Source organism: Musa acuminata, chromosome BXJ2-2 (assembly GCF_036884655.1).
Source record: "Musa acuminata AAA Group cultivar baxijiao chromosome BXJ2-2, Cavendish_Baxijiao_AAA, whole genome shotgun sequence".
NCBI lineage: Eukaryota > Viridiplantae > Streptophyta > Magnoliopsida > Zingiberales > Musaceae > Musa > Musa acuminata.
In genome coordinates this window covers 27997423-28019220 of record NC_088339.1, presented here as the reverse complement: position 1 = coordinate 28019220, position 21798 = coordinate 27997423, and the positions used below count along the sequence as shown (strand labels likewise).

At 39.9% G+C, this 21798-nt stretch overlaps 4 protein-coding genes across 12 annotated transcripts; 2 read left to right on the top strand and 2 right to left on the bottom strand.

Moving 5' to 3' along the window:
* Nucleotides 1-873: 873 nt before the first annotated feature.
* Nucleotides 874-9694, bottom strand: LOC135605800 (glutamate dehydrogenase 1, mitochondrial-like). Of its 8 annotated transcripts, none has more exons than XM_065096281.1 (12): nt 9343-9694; nt 9185-9249; nt 7807-7863; nt 7557-7685; nt 6753-6866; nt 5387-5608; nt 5206-5280; nt 3957-4073; nt 2620-2870; nt 2331-2406; nt 2151-2237; nt 874-1280 (listed from the first exon to the last, which is right to left on the bottom strand). In XM_065096281.1, the coding sequence occupies exons 4-12, from the start codon at nt 7662-7664 to the stop codon at nt 1095-1097; spliced, it is 1236 nt and encodes a 411-aa protein (XP_064952353.1). In that variant the 5' UTR covers nt 7665-7685; nt 7807-7863; nt 9185-9249; nt 9343-9694; the 3' UTR covers nt 874-1094. The 8 variants fall into 8 exon arrangements, with proteins under 8 accessions (XP_064952353.1, XP_064952352.1, XP_064952347.1 ...); XM_065096280.1 differs by having other exon boundaries at nt 9347-9694; XM_065096275.1 differs by having other exon boundaries at nt 7787-7863; nt 9343-9693.
* Nucleotides 9695-11184: 1490 nt separating this feature from the next.
* On the top strand, nt 11185-15020 carry LOC135605801 (autophagy-related protein 8C-like). The gene is made up of 6 exons (XM_065096283.1): nt 11185-11344; nt 11465-11514; nt 13023-13078; nt 13155-13207; nt 14560-14678; nt 14742-15020. Exons 2-6 carry the CDS (start codon nt 11478-11480, stop codon nt 14834-14836), a joined length of 360 nt encoding a protein of 119 aa, XP_064952355.1. The 5' UTR covers nt 11185-11344; nt 11465-11477; the 3' UTR covers nt 14837-15020.
* Nucleotides 15021-15838: 818 nt separating this feature from the next.
* On the top strand, nt 15839-19447 carry LOC135605798 (FRIGIDA-like protein 4a). The gene is made up of 3 exons (XM_065096271.1): nt 15839-16918; nt 18255-18427; nt 18679-19447. Exons 1-3 carry the CDS (start codon nt 16042-16044, stop codon nt 19213-19215), a joined length of 1587 nt encoding a protein of 528 aa, XP_064952343.1. The 5' UTR covers nt 15839-16041; the 3' UTR covers nt 19216-19447.
* A 701-nt stretch (nt 19448-20148) lies between these two features.
* LOC135583194 (non-specific lipid transfer protein GPI-anchored 5-like) lies at nt 20149-21318 on the bottom strand. Of its 2 annotated transcripts, none has more exons than XM_065096274.1 (3): nt 20773-21318; nt 20552-20680; nt 20149-20467 (listed from the first exon to the last, which is right to left on the bottom strand). In XM_065096274.1, the coding sequence occupies exons 1-3, from the start codon at nt 21287-21289 to the stop codon at nt 20391-20393; spliced, it is 723 nt and encodes a 240-aa protein (XP_064952346.1). In that variant the 5' UTR covers nt 21290-21318; the 3' UTR covers nt 20149-20390. The 2 variants fall into 2 exon arrangements, with proteins under 2 accessions (XP_064952346.1, XP_064952345.1); XM_065096273.1 differs by having other exon boundaries at nt 20552-20686; nt 20773-21297.
* Between the last annotated feature and the right edge of the window lie 480 nt (nt 21319-21798).

Sequence of the window (21798 nt, the reverse complement as noted above, 5' to 3'; positions counted from 1 at the left end):
GATTTTTATTTATACATATCTCCCTAATTGATAGAAAAAAATGTTCATCCTCAATTAGGAGTTACATTAACATAGCAAAAAACGATAAAGGTAATATCAACTTAACAATAAAAGATAAAAGCGATAGATCAAATCCACCACATCAACAAGAATCGAAAATACACATAAATCTATTTTAAAATTTCATAACTCAGATGTCGGAGTGACCTTATCGAGAGATGCACTCGATAAAAGTCTTATTGTCGGAGTGTAGTTTATTCTACGCCACCACGACACCATGAATTAACACTAATTATTAGGTTAAATATATGAATTCATGCGAAACCTAACAATTTTTTGAGTCTAGTCAATGGAATGTGTGCAACAATGTGCCTCCACCAGATACCTGCTTTGCAAAGAAAACAAGTAATGCATGACATGGAAATTTTGCTACCAGAGGATGGCCAAGAAGTGAAGTCTTCCAAGTTGGAAAGCAACCTATCAGATGGAATCTTGGAAGAAAAGCACATAAGAAATTTCTGAAAGGACACTTGTGCCAAGAATGTTTTGGATAGCAGATCATGAAGCATGTCAAACTGAACTGACCTGGTGGAGTTGCATCAAATAAAATGTTCAGCCATGAAGAAAGATTGGTTTCAAGAATGCTGTCCTTGTGTTATGTGAGTCACAAGAAGAGCCATCAGTTTGCCTCTAATTAATTGTGGGCAATTGAATTGCATGACATAAATATGTGACATTGCCCATGGCAAACTTTCAAGACTGACAGGAAATTGGCCAACTACCTTGTTCCAATTGTTTTCTTCATCACTGAATTTTCACAACAACATAAAATCAGCAAAAGCAAGTTTCACAAATTCTCTTGCCAAAGAAGTCTTGCATAAAATCAGATCAATACTAATGATTTGGTTTTAGAAAAAGAAGATCATCAAAATCAAAGTGATTGATGACCATCAAGCATACCCAACCTCACAGTACCTCACATCAAAGTCAAATCAGGTGAAGTTTTTGTTGATGACAGGGCCCAAATTGTTCTCTAAATGACAATTAGGGAACTATTATTTTGTCGCAATATGGAAAAAGGGGGAATCAGGCCACTAAGCTTCCCATCCTCGGAGAACGGTTGCTCGTGCAACTCGGTTGACTCCAAGTGTGAAAGCACCCATGCGGAGGTCACAGTTGTGCGTCTTGCACATCTCCTTCATATCTTTGAAGCCTCGAGTCATATATGTTTTCAGCTCCGCATTAACCTTCTTTTCATCCCACATGAATCCTTGAATATTCTGAATGCAAAGAGAAAAATAACACTTTTGAACTTTGATACATGCAAACTACACAAGAACAGGATAACTGTTGAGAGTACGCACCTCCCACTAGTATTTCTGATATAAGTAGTCATGCAGCTCATAAAATAAGTTTTTACTTGTTCATATGTGGTTCATGAGCCCATATTGTGGGGAACTAAATGTGAGGACATATAGTTCAACTAATGAATTGCCATATTAACAACCATGTGGAGAGGTGATATGAAAGCTAAGTGATTTCAACATCTTAAATTTATTTTCTACCGAAAAAGAATCCGCTGTGTTGTGTGGTTTCTATGGTGACTTTACTGGTCTAGAAGGGTTGTTCTAGAGGACAAATGCTTTGCTCTAAGAGAAACTGATGTTTAATCAAACAACAATGACATTTGTCACAGTTAACTGCAGAAAGCCTAAACTCCTCCTGGAAGATCACTCAAAACCCATCAGAACAAGCTGATATTTTCATCTCTTGTACACAGATGTTGCATTAATATGTTGACGTCCGGTTGCACTCATCATTCTTAACAGCACTATCATAAGATATTCTTATGCAGAATAAAATAAGGAAACGAGACGATAAGCAAGATCCTCAGTACTCTGTGGAACTCAGTATAGGTCTATCAAAAATTAGTGATTGAAGCTTCTTTATTGATGCATCACTGGTTAGATCGTTGCTAATTACTGAGTCATGAGTGCTTTAATGTTATCAATGATCTACTCCACTTTCTTACATAAAATAAAGAAATGTCAGATTTAGACGTTGAAATTGAACGTACATAGTCAGAAGTTCATTGATGAAATAAGAGTTTCAACAAAATAATATGAACAGGACGGAAATTAAACACTAACCTGAACCCACTCAAAATAACTCACAGTAACACCGCCAGAATTTGCATATATGTCTGGAAGAATGATAACACCTTTCTTTGATAAGATCTGAAATAGAAGAAAAAGTTCCGAGAATAGCTTCCCATTGTGCCGACAGTTATCATATTCTTAGTCTATAGAGCAGTTAGAAAGTTGTATCACCTCATCAGCCTCAGGGTCAGTTGGATGATTTGCTGCCTCAATGATGAATTTGGCCCTTATGTCATTAGCATTTTCCCTTCAAAGTGGCAGAAGAGGCCAAAAATAAAAAGTTGATATCAGATTAATGAGTAAATTTAGAAGATCAGCTAGCAAGGAAAAGAAACAACTTATTTCATTTATTCTAGCCAGTTACATGTCAAATTTTCTCAAGAACCACTGTTAGTAGCCTATAGAATTTTAATAATTTGTATTTTTTCTGGAATCAACTAAGAATCATAAGAGAAATAACCTGTTTATTACACCTCCAAGTGCTGCTGGAATAAGAACATCACAGTCTTTGGTAAGCAAGGAACTTGGATCAATTGATTCTCCACCACTGAAACCTTTGATTCCACGATTCTCCGCGCTGTGCTTAAGTAGGTTTTCGATGTCAAGACCATTAGTGTTCTTGACGGCCCCTGTCACATCGCTTATAGCAATCACCTTACCACCAGCTTCACTGATAAGTTGGGCAGCCCAAGAACCAACATTACCAAAGCCCTGATTATTGAAAGATATGAGGAGTTGAGACCCTTACGAACCTCAAAAGTCTCTGATTTTGTAATTTCATTCAGTTTAATAGACTGAATCATCATGTAATGAAATCTGAATTAACAAACTAAGATTTTGAGCAACTACCATGCATGCATGGCATAAAGATAAGATTACTCAAGTACAATAAGTTATAAGGGGCCACTGATTTTGGAGCAAAAAACTTCAGTTCAGGTATTAGGAATGCGAGAGTCGGGCAGGCAGCTGACATTTTGCAGTAGATCTGCACTTGTATACCACCACATATCTGTGTACCACGGGTCAACAAGATAAACATTCGCAAGCCAAAGAATATAATTCTGCTCTATAAAACAACTTAAGAAATCTCTAATTTTTGCTATATTTGTTTAGTGGAAAATTGAAGTCATATACCACTTGAAAGCCATATAACTAATTCCACAAAACTATTGATGCATAATACCAGTGAAGTTTCTGCCAGCATGCCTCATTTCATAAAAGTGATTTTGTCATAACATTAGATGGACTAGTAATCTTGATCACCGATGATATGAATCACCGTATGAATGCTAGTAGCTAAAGATGATTCGAGAAAGTAAGAATTAGTTAAGTTTGGCATGCTAGAGGTGTGTGCTTTCCCAATAGTAGCAGTTATTGTATTTAAATTAATTCTGTAAGTCCTAGCATCCACAGTGATGAAAAAAGAAGCATCCAGGGCACAAAAGAGAGAGCATCAAAAAAGTGCTTTCTTTAAATATTGTAAATGTTAAAGACTTGTCTATTCCTTATAACAATATGCAAATAGCTCTCCCTTCAATGAATATCATCCCCTCTTTATACATAGTAAAGAAATTCTTATTTTAACATTCCAACTCCCCTGTATATTAGAGACCTCAAAGGTTCTCTTTGTGAGTAATCATATTAGTGTTACTTTTGTGAAAAGGAATCACACGATTGTTTGTTTGGCTAATACTCCTAGATTTATGGTTCAAATTGTTGTGATGACTTTTCTTAATTCCCATTTGCAATTGGTCTGTTCATATATGATCAACAACTACTGAAGAACCATAGCTTTACCTGTATTATGAAGCGCTGATCTTTAATGCTCTTTCCATATTCTGCAAGTACGGCTTCTGTTGCAAACAGGACCCCCCTTCCAGTAGCCGCCTCTCTACCCAGAGATCCACCAAGATCCTTTAAAGGAAATCAGCATTAGGTATCCTAAAGGAACAATTAATTACAAAGTATTCAAGAATTTTAAAATATTCTCTCTCTCAGTGAAGCATAAAATGAAGGAATTACCTTAGCCTTATTTGCTAGTCTAAGATGGAGAATTTATTGCATAGAATGGCATCAAGGAACAACCAGATACATTCCATGGTAAGCATGGAACACAGAAGACCATATTCTGGTCCTTTAAATAGAGAGAACACTGTATCAACCATCTTATCATGATTGACGAAGTTGTTCATCAGCTATTCTAGGCTAGATGAATGCCAGAAATTAGATACCATTAATAAACAGAAAATCATAAAGAAAAAGATAAGCAATATTAAAGGAAGATCCATTTGTAACTTTCACTCAACCTGCAATTAAAACCAAAAAAGCTTGACTTAACAATTATTTGTTTCTAATCAACTGCATATATCCTGCTTAAATTAAATATTAATTTAGCATGCTCTTAGTGGTGTTTGTGACAAAATATCTTGCATGACTTTCCAGAAACTGGGTTTAACCACAAGCAAGATCATAAACAACCTTTGTATAGTGAAATGAAGTTTCTACATATAGGAAGACTTCTATCACAGAAATGTGGTCATCATAAATCTCATATTCGCAGTCCAAAAAGTATTTTGTGATGGCTACGTGAGCATTTTCTGGTCATAACATTATTCTCCAAGGTCAAATTCAATAGAGCCTCATGGCATATCTAAAAATGTGAATCTGTATGGTGTGACAAAAGTTTTTATAATTCAGAACGATTTTCTAAGCAATTGAATTTTATGATATTCTCCATCCTTTTATGTGAACTATCTCAATCTTCCTTTCAAGTACCAGTACTTCGTGTTACATACTTAGTTTGGAATAACCTGCAGCTCTGAAGTGCAAACTTTAACCTAAGATGGATACCTTATTATTCTCCATCCTGCTGCAAAACTAAACATTTTCTTTATATGAAGAACTTTAAATGTCAGGTAAACAAGTAATCACCAATAGTCACATTTTTGAATTGTAAACTATAGTGACAGCAGATCTGCAGGGCCATATAAGCCTTCAAATTATCTGTAGTAACAAATGTAGTTGTTCCAAATCATAGTGTACTTACAATAGGTTTTCCAGTCACAACTGCTGGTGAGTGGCCATGAAATTTTGAGTACTCATCAAGTATCCAAGCCATTGTCTGTTGCATTTACAGTAAAAACAATTAAATCTGTATTTTAAGCATACATAATATATATAACTTCTCTAAACATCATAAAAGAAAAGTGAAACCAAAAATGAATAACCTGTGAATTAGTTCCCATATCGGGTGCTGGAACATCAGTGTGAATGCCAATTAGATCATGTATCTTCTGTGTGAAAACTCTGGTAAGCCTCTCAAGTTCAGAACAACTAAGTTTTCCAGGACTGCATCCTATTCCACCTTTAGCACCCCCATATGGTATATTTGCTACAGCTGTTTTCCAAGTCATTAATTGTGCCAAGGCATTCACCTCGTCTGGGTCAACCTAAAGTATATCACATATTAAAATTTTTTAAAAAAAAGAAAAATCTGAAATTGTTCGCTTGGTGTCCTCAAGTACTATTGGACTTGCTTTATCAACATCTTTGATGCTCAAGCATAGACATGAAAAAGAACAACCACATAGTATGATGAATGTGCACTTATGTTCAATAATTTGGATGCAGACAAATTTGGTATGGCATACTGCTAGGAAAACAATATAAATAATGTTTTCTCACCAATATTAATTTTGTACCAGTTGGTGTGGTTCAATATTTGAAACCTTGGCTTGCATGAGTAATTCTTTTATATACCTCAAGTTGAATACAGAAAGTAAAATTACCCCAAGCATACATTTCCTTATTCAACATATAAAGATACGCAGAACACCAATCATCTATTTCCTTCATGTATGCATAAGCTCCCTTTTTCATTTTAGTAGTTCAACAAGGTAAAGAGGGCAATTAGCATTTTGGAGCAGTTTGTGATCCTCATATTTTTTCAATAATAATTATAAACATAATGATGACTACTGGAAACTGGTTCAGAAAACTGTGTAAATCAATAGGATAATGTCTTTACTTTCTATATGGAAAGAAGCAAAGTAGTTTCCCATCATCTATGCTTTATTAAATATAAATATTGTGGATATGACAAGTAGCAAGGAAACACATTTCACACAATGAAACAGCACAAAAGAGAAAATTATTATACATATACAAATAGAATGCACTCAAGTACAATTTGTTTGTAAAATCCATAATCTGTTCTGATAATTGCAGATTTAGTGTGGATGAGGCAAAAACCTTGTCAGATGTTTCATTAGGAAGAAAATCCTGTTTGACAATTTTCCTGAAAACAAGGAGTTACTAGAAGAGAAAATTAAAAAAAAAAAAAAACTTGACTCTTTCTTAATCAAAATTACTGGAGCTAGTGATTGACAGAGGCAATTGATCTGAGACCTTACTGAATATACTAGAGGTTATGCATTGTACAATTGCACTGCCTTCACATCTGTGAATACAGTGTCAATCATGCTTTTAATAAACACTTAAAGAAGTGACCGTAGAATACAATGGCACAAATACCAAGTGATTTGACAAAAGATCCAACAGGAATAAGAATGGGAACATGATATAGCAACCCACCTCATGATGGTATCTGATTCCTCCCTTCATAGGGCCTCTGGCATTATCATGCTGCACCCTAAACCCCACAAAAGATGCCAAAGTGCCATCATCTTTTGGAATTGTGCACTCAACCTGCAGTACAAAAATGTTGATGCTGCCAATGAAATAGAACAATTTTTGCATAAATATATTGTATCTTCTTTTTTCCCTGAAGCATATAATATACTAAACATATAATATAACACTCATCATAGATAAAGCTAGTTCACTGATAAATCATTCGCCAGTATCAGAGAGAACATGCTTCTTTAGTAACAATCAACACTCAAGAGTCAGAACCCATTTCAGTTTAACTGATTCACAAATCAACCATCTTTTACTATCATCTAAAGCCAGAGAGATATGCATCATGATGAGATTGGAGACTTGGGCATCACGATGGAAGGCATACACAGAACAAGAAATATGTAGACACACACAAACAGGCATCTTTGCTCATAAAGATAAAAAAAACTAATATTCGCAAGTGTGTAAAAACGGTTTGAAGTGGAAACATATTTTAAAAAACAGCTAATTGAATCATGCCAAAAGGTTCAGAAGGAAGGTCATCCAAATATGCAGACAATGCTGAATTCTTTACAACTCGTACCAGTGCACCTCTGTTAGAGAAGCTATTGAAGACGTGAGTATTATAGTAGGGTAATCAGGCTGAAAAACTAGAGAAGATGGGCTGGACTCTAGGATACTTCAACATGAAGAGTTAGATAACATAAGCAGGACCAATGGGGGAAGAAAAAAAAAGGTTTGTGCTGCCTTCCTTACCTTAATCTCTCTGAATGGAATTAGCAAACTTTTTTCCAGCTTAGAGTCCAATCCCAGCAGCTTAGCAGCCTGCTTGAAATTTCTACTTGTTGCGACCAGTGCGTTCATTTTCTCCAAATATCAGATACTCTATATAACACAAGAAGGAAGCTAATGATACCAAAAACCCATAAAGAGTAGGAAAGCCTATGGCCATCTCCTTTCTCTGAAGTCATGGCATAGTTCCTTACCAGAAGTTCTGCAAGCCTACCTACTGCTGGAATCTCTCTTCTCTCTGTGATGGCTTTCCGCAGGATCAAACGCAAACCTGCCAATGAGTAGTCAGTGACTAAGCATGGAAGATGGTTAAGAACCTAGGGTATGTATAAGAGAACAGAGATGGAGAAGCAGACAAGACTATGGTAATAGATGCACTGGAGAAGTACAGATCAATGCTGATGACCCATGTGTTGATCCCTGAAAGGCATGCATAACAGAAGATAGGAATACCACCAATTGCTGACTAAAAGCCTTGTCCAGTGTTAAATATTTGAGTTAAACTTATCCAGGAAATGGGTTATCCATCCCAGGTAAGAATTAATGGTATCTAATCTCATGTTGAAAGGGGGATTAAGAAGGGTACGATAAACCAGAATATTTTTTTTATTCAACATAGGAGGCAAAATATGTACATAGTGCATTATTATTTCTCTGAAATAACTTCATGAGATTAGCCTAATGCAACCATAACAAATGATATTAAAGTAGAAGATGAGATGCCATTTAAATAACCATCAAAGTCATCTAAATGTCTCATGTTTGGCACATTTAGTAACCCACAAACCATCTCAAATGGTTCTATGACTTGGAGAGGCTGACATGAAGACATTCTAAATCAACTAGGTGACAGGAACACACACAGACAGTTCTTTCCTCCATGTTTCTAGTTCCAGACAGGAATGGCAAAAGTTGGCCATGCTGATCAACACATATCATGCTGACACACATTGCATGTAAACATTATCAGCATGTCCTTGTGCCATGAAACAAAAATCATCAAACCCCATAATTTGTATGGGTTCTATAGGTAATTGATGGGTTACACTAGCAAAGGTTTCACAAGTGCTCGATCAATGTAATTCTGCTTAGAAGCCTCAAGATTGCAGAAAAACACATTATGCAAATGACAAAAGAGTTCAAATCTATTAAGACTAACAAAATACAATAACCCTTATATGTTCGTAATGGTGTATCACACTGACCTTTCAGATTTGCCCTTCTTTAGCCATCTTGTCTACTTGTTTGAACAATGGCACAAGAACAGCCCCGCAAGAAGCATCACACTACCAATTCTATTTTAATCTGCCTAACCAAGGAGCTATCTTTAGGTTGGAATCTGAAGGCGGTTCAGTCTCTGCTACCTAATCACAATAAAATATCTTTTTTTTTCTTTTGGACTTCAGACTATGCCTATGCAACTATTATGTGGGAAAGGATAACATTTTGTGTTCCAAACTTCCCTCGCAAAAATTTTCTCCTCCCATACTGCACCCTCACAATCTTGACAAGTGGATGGGACCTACACACAGAGGAAGATCCCCACCGGCTTCGACGCAGTGGAATAAAGCCACGTTATGTACTCATCATACCTCGAAGGGAATCGGTGGAAACGCCTCCCACAAGCCCCGGATGCGGAGATGCAAACGGAATTCACCTAAAATCCAATAAAGATCGATTCTTTAGCGCAGACTTCGGAGAAAGCCTCCGTAAACGAAGAGGAAACGTAAGGAAGATGAGGGCTTAAGACCTACGGAACCAATGTCTCGCAGGATGGTGAGCTCAGAGCTTCCGGGAACGGGAAGGGGGTATAAAAGGCCGCGGGGAAAGGCGAGGGCATCCGCATCCACATCCGGAGATGAGGAATCCTCGGCGGCCGGTGGGCCAACTGCACTGCCGGTGGAATCAGCTTCCATTAATGGCCTCTCTCTTTCATTTTTGTTTCTTTAGGGAGAGATGGGGGGAACCACGTTGAGCCATTGCGGGAGTCGCGCGAGCCAGTCCCTGGATTCCACCTCCTCTTCCCACCTTGACAATCCCCCATTTGCTTAGAAAGCGAGAGACTCTTGGGTGCTAAAGCTAGGGTTAGGGTTTAGTCCAAGGTGATGATTGCTTGATTTGGGTTTCCATGGAGGATATGTGATCACCCAAAAATTTATGAGAAATTTAATTTGGACGAACTCCAAACAAGTCAAAATTTGAACTTTTTTTTGCTCGAGATTTTTTGTTTATAATGTTAATTATTAAAAAAAAAAAGGGTTAAATTATGCATTAATCTTTTGATTTATATTCTTAATAACACATCGAACTGATACGCTACGATGGTACACTTCGAATGCGCATTAGTTTATGACATCAGTGATGGTACATGAGATGAACCAAGAAAGGACCGCCATGATGGTGGTGAGGGAGGAATCACGGCCCACTGACAAGATACAGACTGATGAGGGGGAAGCATCACGATCCACTGACAGGATGATGTGGGATGATGGAATTGTATTCCACTCCCACATGCTTTGGAAGAGTGAGAGCAGCTTTTTCCTGCAGTTCTTGCTGCCGCAGCAGCAGCAGCAGCAGCACCACCACCACCACCACCAAGAACGGGAAGGCAGTGGGATTCCAGCACTCCTCACGTTGCTGCCGGTGACAGTGGCATCTCGCGTCCCATTCCTCTCCTTTATGCTGCATGCAACGAGCATCACCGCGACGCACTCGCGTTGAGAAAAAGGAGGAAAAGCTTCTGGATTCCTCATGGAAACTGGCACAAACCTGACATCAAACAATGTTCCCTGGGAATGAATGTAGTGTTGTAGTGGCCAGTGACTCATTACAAATGTGCACTGCAAATATTCTGAGATCTAGAAAGTAAATGTGGATTAGGATGTGAGCGTGTTTGTGGAGGGGCAGAAGGATAATTAGATACTGAGAGAGTGTGGTAAGGAAAAGTAACGGAGGAGGAGGAGCGAGGGAGAAGAATAGATGGAGGACGAAGACCTGAAGAAGCGAAGTACGGAGGATTATGATAGTATTTGTAAGAATCATGTCGATGAGACGCCATCCTCTCCTAATTTACAATTTACACATAAGTTTACCTCATTGGGATTTGCTGATCACCGACAACCTTAGGGCCCACCACATTACTGCACATGTGTGCAACTGAAATCCAGGTATGCAAACCGGGTAATCATGGCAGGGTGAAATTTGTTTTGGTGTATCATGCGGAGAGATCCTCCTAGTTTCCCAAGCAACACACGGCTGTACCTGCCTTTCGATTCAGGAATATCCATGGACCACGTGGATCCACAAATTTCTTCTTGTACATCCAATCAAAACAAAGGTATGGAAGTCGAGTAGTTAGACGAGGTGTCGAAAATTTATTTTCCATTGGGTCTCCTCGTATTATACGGAGATCCATCTTCTAATCATACAGAGCAGATTTGTAAAGGATCGCGCCAATGTTTACACCACATTTATCCGCCTCGTGATTCGGAATGATACGGAGCCCACAACAATATTGCTGATATTCCCAATCAAAAGACAGGTAAACAAGTCCAGCAAGTCCGACGGGGTCAAATTTATTTTGGATGGGCTTCCCTGTATCACACGGGAGATCCGCTCCCTTTTCTTGCGCGTACATGTAACAGCCGCCGCGGAGAAACGTAAGAGTCTTCCCTTCCCCCAAATCCCTATCGAGTCTATCTTCCTTCCGTCGATCGACCCGAAGACCCTTCGATCTATCCTCGTTGCGTTAGGTGCGTGATCTTTCTGGTATTCATCATGTCGATTTTGATCGATGAACGGGAGATCTTCTTTCACGATTCTTTTCTTGGTGATCTTGACATGGCGATGCCGGCTTGTTTCTGGGATTGCAGGAAAACAGGATCCATGGCGAAGAGTTCCTTCAAGTTGGAACATCCTCTCGGTCCATGCCCTTCTTTTTATCCCCCTTCTTGATTATTCTTGTATTAAATATGATATGATGTTTGTATTATTTTTTCTGGGTGATTATTCTTGTGATATAGGGTTCTCTTGAATTCTTGTTGAAGTTGAACTGGTTACAGAGATCCTGGATTGGAAATTTCCTTTGAGAATTACATTTGGGAAAACAAAATTTCCATAATTTTATGAATATAATGTTGACAGAAATTATTTTTGTCAATACAATGTTGGCCATGGTAGTTCTCTGGTCTTTGGAGATTGGTACTCTCTGTTGTCGTTGAATAACAGGTTTAGACAATTAAATTGGACGCATTTAGAGGATTCAGCTTTTCATTTTGAAATTTATGTAACAAAAAAATCCCCTCCTTTTATAATAATGTTGGCACAAATTATCATGTTTTATACAAAACTTATCACAGGATTTAAATTGCACAAGTTAAATATATGTGTTTTTCATGTCACTGGCTGACCACATTAGGACGTAGGGTAGAGGAAGACTGTGTGTAACTGAAGATTGATCTTTAACAGCCTATTTAAGTGCCTGTCGTAAGCGATTCACAATGACCTGTATTTTCTATTCTGAGGTTGAGGGTTCAAGTACGTCGATAACCTAAGAATTCTTGTCTCTTGTTCGATTAGTTCAACATTTTTTTCTCATTAGCTTCCTTTTAGCATTACAGTTCTTGATCACAAATTATTTTGGCCATCAATTGTTTTGATTGCTTATTGTGTAAACATCTGTTATGCAAAGAATAAATTGTTTCTGGGGTAGTTCCTGAATTGTAGTGATTTCAATCTTTGTTCTTTTTTAGAACACAATTCATTTCTTGCATGCCATGCTTTTGATCTTTGTCCTAAATTTTAATTTTGAAAACATGGAAAAATGCTCTTTGATCAGTTTACCATTTGTGTAAGACTTCTATAGGATTATAATCCTTTCATTCAGTTTCCTATATATACTTTAATTTCTTGATCTTTTTCAGTCTATCAATTCAAACGAAAACGGGGTTTTGGTTCTCCCCAACATGCAATCTCTTCATATTGTTAGAAGTTTTTATTTTTATGATTTCAGTTAGATGTTGGCAACCATGGATACCTGAAGTAGGCATGAAAAGACAGTCCACTGCATTCTAGAAAAGTGTTACATGATAAGACTAATTTGAAATGATTATTTTAATTGTTCCTCGGGGCTATGTGGTACTGATGGTTTGGCTTCCTTTCAATTGCAAATGCTACGCATCACATGATCAAACTTGTTTGTTGTGGCAACTGACTAGAGAAACTTTAACTGGTCTAGCATGTGGTTACATTTTAGAGAAGTAGAAGGTAATTGCATCTCAATAGATACTTGGGAATTATTTATTTTTCCAAAAGACACGTGCTTCATGTAACATCAAGTATGCTTGTGTTGCAATGCTTTTAAGTCTGATTGAAATGGCTTTCAAGATGATTTAATTTTATAATTCCTCTAAAGCATATATTGTGTTACAGAAAGGAGGCAAGCAGAGGCTGCTCGTATCAGGGAGAAGTATCCTGACAGGATTCCTGTAATTGACATCATGTTGATCATGCATGAAATAATTAACTGATGTTTTATTTTGTCTAATGCTTCATTTGATATAGGTGATTGTGGAGAAGGCTGAAAGAAGTGACATTCCAGACATTGACAAGAAGAAGTTAGTTTCTTAACATGTTTACATTACCTGTTGAATCATGTCTCATTCATAACTACTCACATATTATGAGGAACTTATAAAACCTTGCATGTTCATAACAGTCTAATAGTTTGTTTTGAACTGACCAATTATATTAACTTGGATCACCGCTAGGTTCTCCTACATGCTAAAAGCTAAGCACAACTATCATGTTGTGTTACATGTCTTTGGCGATTATAGTCTTATTGGGTTGTCCTTTTTTAATGTTTTACTAATAGATCATCTACATGTTAGATACTGTACTCTACCCTTAGGTGGTTCACTTTGCATAACATGGCATCTATTATTTCTTCCTTTATACGGAATATATTTTGTTATTCATCTGAAGTGAAGTTAAGAAAACATTGAGATACAATAAATTCCTAAATGGATTCATTGATGTGTGACATGTCATTTACAATGCTGTGTGCCACTTCTGTAGGCCATAATGCTGATGTGCCATGTAATGGCTACATTTTCACTATTTATAATATGTACTTTACATGTGTATTACTACATTTTACTTGTTGGGCTGTTGTGGCTCATTTATTGCAATTTATGTGACTCCACGATGGACACAAGCAGATGCTATTCTATGGTTTCCTGTTTTTGCTGTAGCACTAGGCAGTACATAAGCTGAGTCTTTTTTTATGGGCGTTACCTACTTTATTTATTTTGTAGTTATATTCACCCTCTCCATGTGGTTTTGAATTTATCTACCAAGGAATTTTCATTATGATATCATTTTTTATGTGATGTGGATAATGGAGCTATATTTTACATGATTGAAGAAACTCCTGGTAGTTTAAGTGTTACATAGTGGCAAAATGAAATGAGATGATCCTGGGTAATTTATAATAAATTATGAATGTGTCAACTAACTTATTTGGTAAAGACTTTAACAGCTTATCGCCGGGTCTTGAGCTCGAATCCCGCTTTCACTCCTCATTGCAAAAAAAAAAAAAAAAACCTGATCTGATATCTAGCTGAGCTAGTTCCGGCAAATGTCAGAACACTTGAACTGGATTGTTCATTGTTGGGGAGCTGAATCCAAAGCCCCTGGAGTGTTCTCAGTTTGGATTGAATGATGTTACTCAAGTGAGCTGTAAGGGTATTTATAGGAGCATAGCAGTGTGTCACCCTTCATCCTAATGGCATAGACACGTTGCTGGATAATAAATATGGACAATAATTCTGTACTTCTTGCTTATCAGAATGAGTGATGCTCGAATGTAGATAATTCTTGTGGTCTTGGTAGAAAACTAGTTCATCTAGCTGTGCAAGGTTTTTGTGCTAAGATATTGTCATACAATTATGATAACAACTTAATGCAGGTACCTGGTTCCCGCTGATCTCACAGTAGGACAATTTGTTTATGTGGTGCGGAAGAGGATTAAGCTCAGTGCTGAGAAGGCCATTTTCATCTTTGTGAAGAATACTCTTCCATCAACAGGTAAGCTCTACAAGTGTTAAATTAATTGTTTCTCAATGTAGTTTAACACTAATTTTCTTGCAGCTGCCATGATGTCCGCAATCTATGAGGAAAGTAAGGATGAGGATGGTTTCCTGTACATGACTTACAGCGGGGAGAACACATTTGGATCCATGTAGGCAAAGCAGAACATCTGCTGTAAATAAGAACTGATATTTATGTATATTCTTCTCACTCCCCCTGTGAGCTTCTCAGTACTGTTCCATTTTCATATGCACGAGTCTAATTCGGTATACTTTTGAAGTTGGGTTTCTTATGTACATTCGTCTCTTTTAACTATTGTTTCCAATGGTTCTTTTGTCATCGTGTCACCGTTATTTCTTGATTGCCTGCTGTGATAGTGTGTTATTGTATATGGAAATCCGGTATTGGGAATTCTTCACATGAGTTACGTGCTTTATTCCTGTGCACACGATATGAGTTACGTGCTTTATTCTTTCATGATAGAGCAAACCTTTATGAATTTTTTTTTTTTGGAATATAGTCCTTCAAGATTGATAAGCTCTATGAATGCTCTTTCTATTTGAAATTTTGTGGGCATATGTGAATTTCGGGTTTCAGCCACAATAAATGAATCATTTGCGTGTTATTAACTTAAATTATTGGTATGTGTGAATTCCTCTTTATTTATGGCTTCCACCTATCTGTTAATTGAAAATTTGGTGTCGATGTGGTAAATCCCCAAAGTAGGTTTGTCCTATCAAAGTGTAAAAGATTGTTTATTATTTTAAGGTAATTCGATTCAATTCTGAACCTAAGCATATAGCAAATCATAATCGGGTTCGAATCATCACAAACATGTGGACCTGATTACGATGAGCCCCATAGATCGGTCACTTGATAGACCAGGTGATCTCGTTTGGCTAAAACATCGCCATTGTTGATGTGACCAGACTGGCTTCACTCGGATCCAGAAGCTTATCATACGACCCGTTATTAGTCACCCTCCGAACATCGGAATTCTGGGTCATGGCCCATGAGATCATTACTCGAGTCCCGTGACACGCGGTAAGCGCACCGGTCTCATCGGCACCTCCCTCCTCACTTGTGACGAGTCACCCCCTTGTATTCTACTCCGCTTTAACACTTTACAGTGAACAAACCGCCACTTTTCGTCCTCCCATTGGCTCCTCCACCGACCGTACTTACTCCCTCCACCCAGCCCTCCTTTTCTTCTCCTCCCTTTTCCGACCCTTGTTTTCTTTCCCCCTCTCTCCCTCTCTAGGGTTAGGGTTAGGTTCCTCTTCGTCTCTTCCTTCTCCCTTTGCCCTGGCGATCAAGAGCAGAAATCGAGGGTTTTGACTGAGATTGGGTCAGATCAGAGATGGGATCCGAGGCGGCCGCCGCCATTCCTAGCTCGCTGGTGCAGGAGAGCTTCGCGGAGCTGGAGAAGCAGCGGGAGCTCATCACCTGCTGCACGCTTCTGTGGAAGGAGCTGTCCGACCACTTCTCCACCCTCGAACGGGGGCTCGAGATCAAGTCCGAGGCCCTCCGGTCCAAGCGCCAGTCCCTCGACGCCTCCACCCGGCGCACTCTCGGCTCCCTCCGCCGCCGCGAGCTCTCCATCGACGCCGCCGTCGACCTCGCCCTATCCAAGCTCGACGAGCGCCGTGTCGCCGCCGTACAGGCCCTCGCTGCCGCCGCTGCCGAAGGGGACGAGCTTGGTCTCCCCGAAAAGCTGCGATCTCTGTGCACTAAGATGGATTTCGACGGGTTCTTCGACCTCGTGGTGGCGAAGAGGAAGGATGTGGAGCTTCTCCGGTCGGAACTCCCTGTGGCCCTCGCGGACTGCATCGATCCGTCCAAGTTCGTGATGAACGCCATCTCTGGGGTCTTCCCTGTCGATAAGAGGCTGGTGAAGTCACCGAATGATCTCGGGTGGGCCTGCGTGCTGATTCTGGAGTCGCTGGTGCCTGTCCTGGCGGATCCAGAGCTGGGGACGGCAAGGCTGTTGGTAACTCGAACCACAAGGGAGCGGGCCAAGGAGATAGCGGAGGAGTGGAAGGAGGGGCTGGAGCAGCACGGTGGGGTCGAGAACACAAAGCCATCTGATGCGCACACGTTTCTCCAGCTCGTGGTAACTTTTGGGATCGTAGAGAAGGATGACAAGGCGTTATACCAGAGGCTTGTGGTTAGTTTTTCATGGAGGAAGCAGATGCCAAAGCTGGCTATATCATTAGGTCTTGAGGATAAAATGGAAGGTACTCCTTTCTTCTGTGGTTTCCTTTTCGGTAGTCTAATGCATCCTAGGGCTTCCTGATATTAGATCATCAAAGTAATACTATTACATTTGCACGGTTGTCTTCGCAGTAGTGTAAGAATGTTTCTTTAGCGAACTAGAATAATTATGAAATTGCTAGTCTTAGTAATGCTATGCGCTGTAGTCTACGAATGTTCGAACTAGAACAATTATGAAATTGCTAGTCTTAGTACTGCTATGTGCAGCTTTGAAGATGAGGAGAAATAAGGTTTTATCTCTTACAGTTATCTGGAGCTTGTTATCTTCATGCTTGCCATAAACTATCAAACAAATATAACCCTGTGGGATATATATGAAAGTTTGGGTAATGTTGATTGACTTAATGCTACATGCTGTTATCATATTATCTTATCTCCCAATTCTTTAGTTCCAATGACCATGAGGGGGTATTTTGTCGGTATTAAATTTGTTATGCTTTATGCATGGCAGCAATTCTAAACAACATGAACCATCTTGAAGTGCCATGTGTCAGCTTGGCTAGGCATTTTTTGACTGTGGATGACTCATGTTCGGCAGCTGCTGCATCATTTTCAGGTGTAATATGGATCAATGGTTGTTGCATCAAAGTGCATACTCCACTTCTTCTAGATGATAAATTACCTGTTTATTCTCATTGACTGTGGTATTTTGGTCATATTCAAAATGGCCTCGAGTTATTTGGGCTACTTGGAACTAGGCTTCTGTAGTCGGAAGTTGGAATGTGCTCTGGTGGCTTTCAAGCACTCATCATGTGTTCTGTGGAAGCTCATGTTAACAAGTGCTTCCTGTTGGAATGCATTTTCATGAGTTCAACATGCACAATTATATATATTTTCTGTTGAGGTACAACTGAAAATAGATATGAATAACCTAACGCACTCCTGTGGAGTTCTAATTACGCTCCTTAGATGGTGTCAATGTCTCTATTTGAGCTGGGGAGGACTATCTGATAACTATTATGGCATATTACGTGAACTATAAAGTTTAGGTGCTATGTGATAACCATCGTTGCTAGACAGAATTCCTTGAGCTGATCACTTAATATCTGATCCAAGAGTTGCATTAGTCCTTGAATACTTAAAAGCTTGTTGATATTCTTTGTAGTCTTTCCTTTTGGAACTGTACCTTAATGTATCGTGAATTCAGTCTGTACATTTTGGGATTTTGTAGGATTATTATTTAAATGTCTGCAGGAAAGAAAATGCAGCTTGTGAAGGATCGGTGCTACTGCCAATTATTCTATGGAAGATCCCATCACATTTAGATGTTTTACTTGAGTTCTTCTTTTTCATCTGCAGATATTATTGAGGAACTAATCAGCAATGGGCATCAGCTGGATGCAATAAACTTTGCCTATGAGGCTGGTCTTCAGGACAAGTTCCCTCCTGTTCCACTGCTAAAATCCTTCCTCAAAGACTCTAAGAAAGCAACTTCAACCTCTGAGGATCGCAACAATTGTGGGCAATCTGTGGTATACCTACGCATTCTGGAGGGTCTTGTCTTTAATCAATTGATGTGACTAATCATTAGCTTAATTCAATAATGTTAACTTTAGATACTTCCATATGGGCTGCTTCTTTTTGTCTCTCTGATAAATTTATGCTCATATTCTTGGATACCTAAGCTTAGTAATTATTTGAGATGCTTAATATGATTTTGTAGCTTGTCTAATGTTTCACATGGACGTAGAAGCCAGAGGGTGCTCATTCTGTTCTATTGCAGAATAACACATGCCGCAAGGAACAGTCAGTTATTCGGGCTGCTATGAAATGTATTCAAGAACACAAGCTCGAAGCTGAGTTTCCTTTAGAGGGGCTTCAGAAGCGACTCGAACAATTGGAGAAGGCCAAAGTTGAGAAGAAAAGACCTTCTGGTGGTGGTCCTGCCAACAAGCGAACCCGAGCCAGTAATGGGGGACCAATGCCTCCTGCCAAGGCTGGTCGTCTGACTAGCAATGCCTGTGTTTCCTCCTTCCCTGCTGCTCCCGCCTTTGTACGATCACCATCATCCCATGCGACATACCCTGCAGCTGCTCCTTATCCTTACGATAGTCCAGCAGGACTTGGGGTCTATGGTAGCAGGAGTCCACCAGCTCTCAGGGACTCCTATGGATACCCAGCTGAAGTTGGCTCTGCTGCACTTGGTGCATCATACCCCTCGCCACCTATGAGCTATTCAGTCTATGGGAATTACAACAATGGCTTGGGAGGTTACAACAATGCATTGACACCAGTCTACCAGCAGGCTTACTACAGGTAGGTTTGTATCGAGACTTTGACAAATTGACCTGGCTGGATGATATAACGTGTAATAAATTTCAGCCACTTGCTCGATGGCCTATTTTGTAGCAACTAACTAAAACTGTAGGATGTGTGATGTGTGCTTACTAGATGGTTTGCTTTTAGTTTCTTGTTTAGATCATCTGTATTCTGCTTTCCCCTACTGCATGTAAATTATATTGGATCAAAATTTCAAGATGCTTTAATCCTTAGTAGCCGAATACTTTTCATATCAGATTACTTAATCCATCATAGAGATGTATATGGTATCTTGGTTCAACACTTGCTGCTTTTCAGACAATCATGATTGTAAAACTCTTTTGTACTGGACATGAAGAATAGGTATTGCATGTATGAACCTGTCATTGGTCAGTGTCGATAGTTCCCTTGGGTAGTTGTATTGATGTTTGTAGGGGAACCTGCCATGTGCTCTTGGTTCTTTGAAACCCCTGTTGATAGTGCAAAGTTGACATGGTTTTGATCTCATCTGTTGGCATAGTGTGTGCCTACTTCATCATCACTTTAATAGCTTTTGGCTTTTTCTGGTGGTTGCTGCATGAATGCTGCACTTGTCACAGCCTGACATCAAGAAAAAGATGCCCTTCTTTGCCTTGCTTTTCCAATCCGTCGGTTGCTTAGGTGCACAAAATTCTCTGCTGGTTTGTCATCATATGTATCAGGGTTCTATCTGAAGAAGGTTGCAACGTCTCAAACGCATAATAAATTGATAATAATGCAGTGGTTATGCTGTCTGAATTATTTGGATAAGGTGCAGCAGGATCTACTTTTGTTGCTAGCTCTGCTATTCTTGCATGTTTATTGGGCATATCCCCTCTCATTGTATTCCCTCTCTATGCGACAAGCTTCACATCATGTTGATATAATTTGCATAATTCATCAACATATCTGATAATTCTCAAAATATTTTGGCCATTGTGAGCACAATGACATTTTATCATCTCTCGTTAATTCTCTTCATCAAGAGACTTACATTATTCTACGACGCACAACAACAGAATTTACTGTCTTCTCAAGCTAACAAGCAATACATGAAACGAGCCTACTTTCGCTGATATTTGTCGGAAGATACGAGCAAGAGCAGTCCCAGAAATCACTCACAGACGAAGCCTTCTACTCCACCCATGCTGATCTCCATCATTGATTCCATGCCCACGTACTTGAGAGGAAGAAGAGCGGAACTATCAGAGAACGGCTCGATCTGCTGCCTGAATCTGTGTGGTGTCATCTCCTTTAGAAGACAAAAGAACCAACACCTTCTTCGTTATCTCGAGGCATCAAGTATTGTGGGACTCTACCTGCGCTTGACCGTGGCGTCGTCGACGGGATCTCCGACGCTGGGCTGGCGGGAACCAACGGCGTCGATGGGGTCTCCGCGGCCGGTAGTGCAGCAGGTGAGGCCGCCGGTGCGCCGCTGACACCTGCTGCTGCACCTATGAAACGACTCGACGTCAACAATGCCGCCTCGGGCGGCCCCCGGCGGGGTTGGGGGGGCGGCTTAGAAACACCGGCTACGTACCTTTGCACTGGCTAAGTGGCGGGGTGTTCACTTTGCAGGCGCCGGGCAGTGCCAAGGCCTGGGTCTTGTTGACGGCGAGCCCGAACGACGCCGCATCGCCGTTGAGCACCGCGCACAGGCACGTCGGCTGGGACCGCACCGCGCTGCCCAGCTGCGTGCAGCACGCGGCGGTGGGTGCTGCAGGTGATCCAACGCCTCGTTCCCTTATGAAGCTCATGCACGGGGAGAGGCTCATGATCACGGAGGTGCAACCCAGTTGCGCGGAGGCTGGGTCCGAGAGCGTCGCCGCGGCGATCAGTGCCGTGGCGAAGGCGGTCGCGGCGGTGGTCGTTGTCGTCATCTCCATCTCGTGGGGGGCAGCGGTGGTGATTGTGGCGAGGCGAGCAAGGGAGGAGCGGTTCATATGGCAGTTTGAATGGCGTGGTTGACCTCCAAATGGGTGGCCAATTCTGCCTGTCCATGGATGCCTCAAAGGAAGAAGGAAGTAGGTGACATAACTATATCTACTTACGTACATATAAAGATTTATTGGCCACAATTAACATCATCTTCGAATGTTTGGAGACAAGGATTTGATTGAAACCGTATATAATGATAGTTAGCTTCGCTTATACGATTATATGGTCTAATTTAGATTGGATTTAGAAGTTGGACTTTATGGGTTCACACCACGAATAGCCCAACAAAGTCAAGTCAAAATTGCCACCTTACAAAACCCAACAATAGAATTGAATCAGATCTAACCAATCGATTTCTATGATTCTGTTCTTTTATTCGTAGCTCATTAATAATAATGTAAATCTTTCTCGCATAGGAGTCTTCTTCTCGTGGCGGCTTCGAAGGTGCGGATGAGTTAAGGCTGTCAAAGTCAAAAGACATCTCTCTTGGCATTACATAGCCGAATGCCATGGACTTTCGATTCCATGGTGCTCACCAGCCTGGCATCCTTCAGGTCTTGACCAAGTCAAACAATAACTATATTGTATTTTCATTCCAAATCTTATAATTATCTCATAAATTATTTAT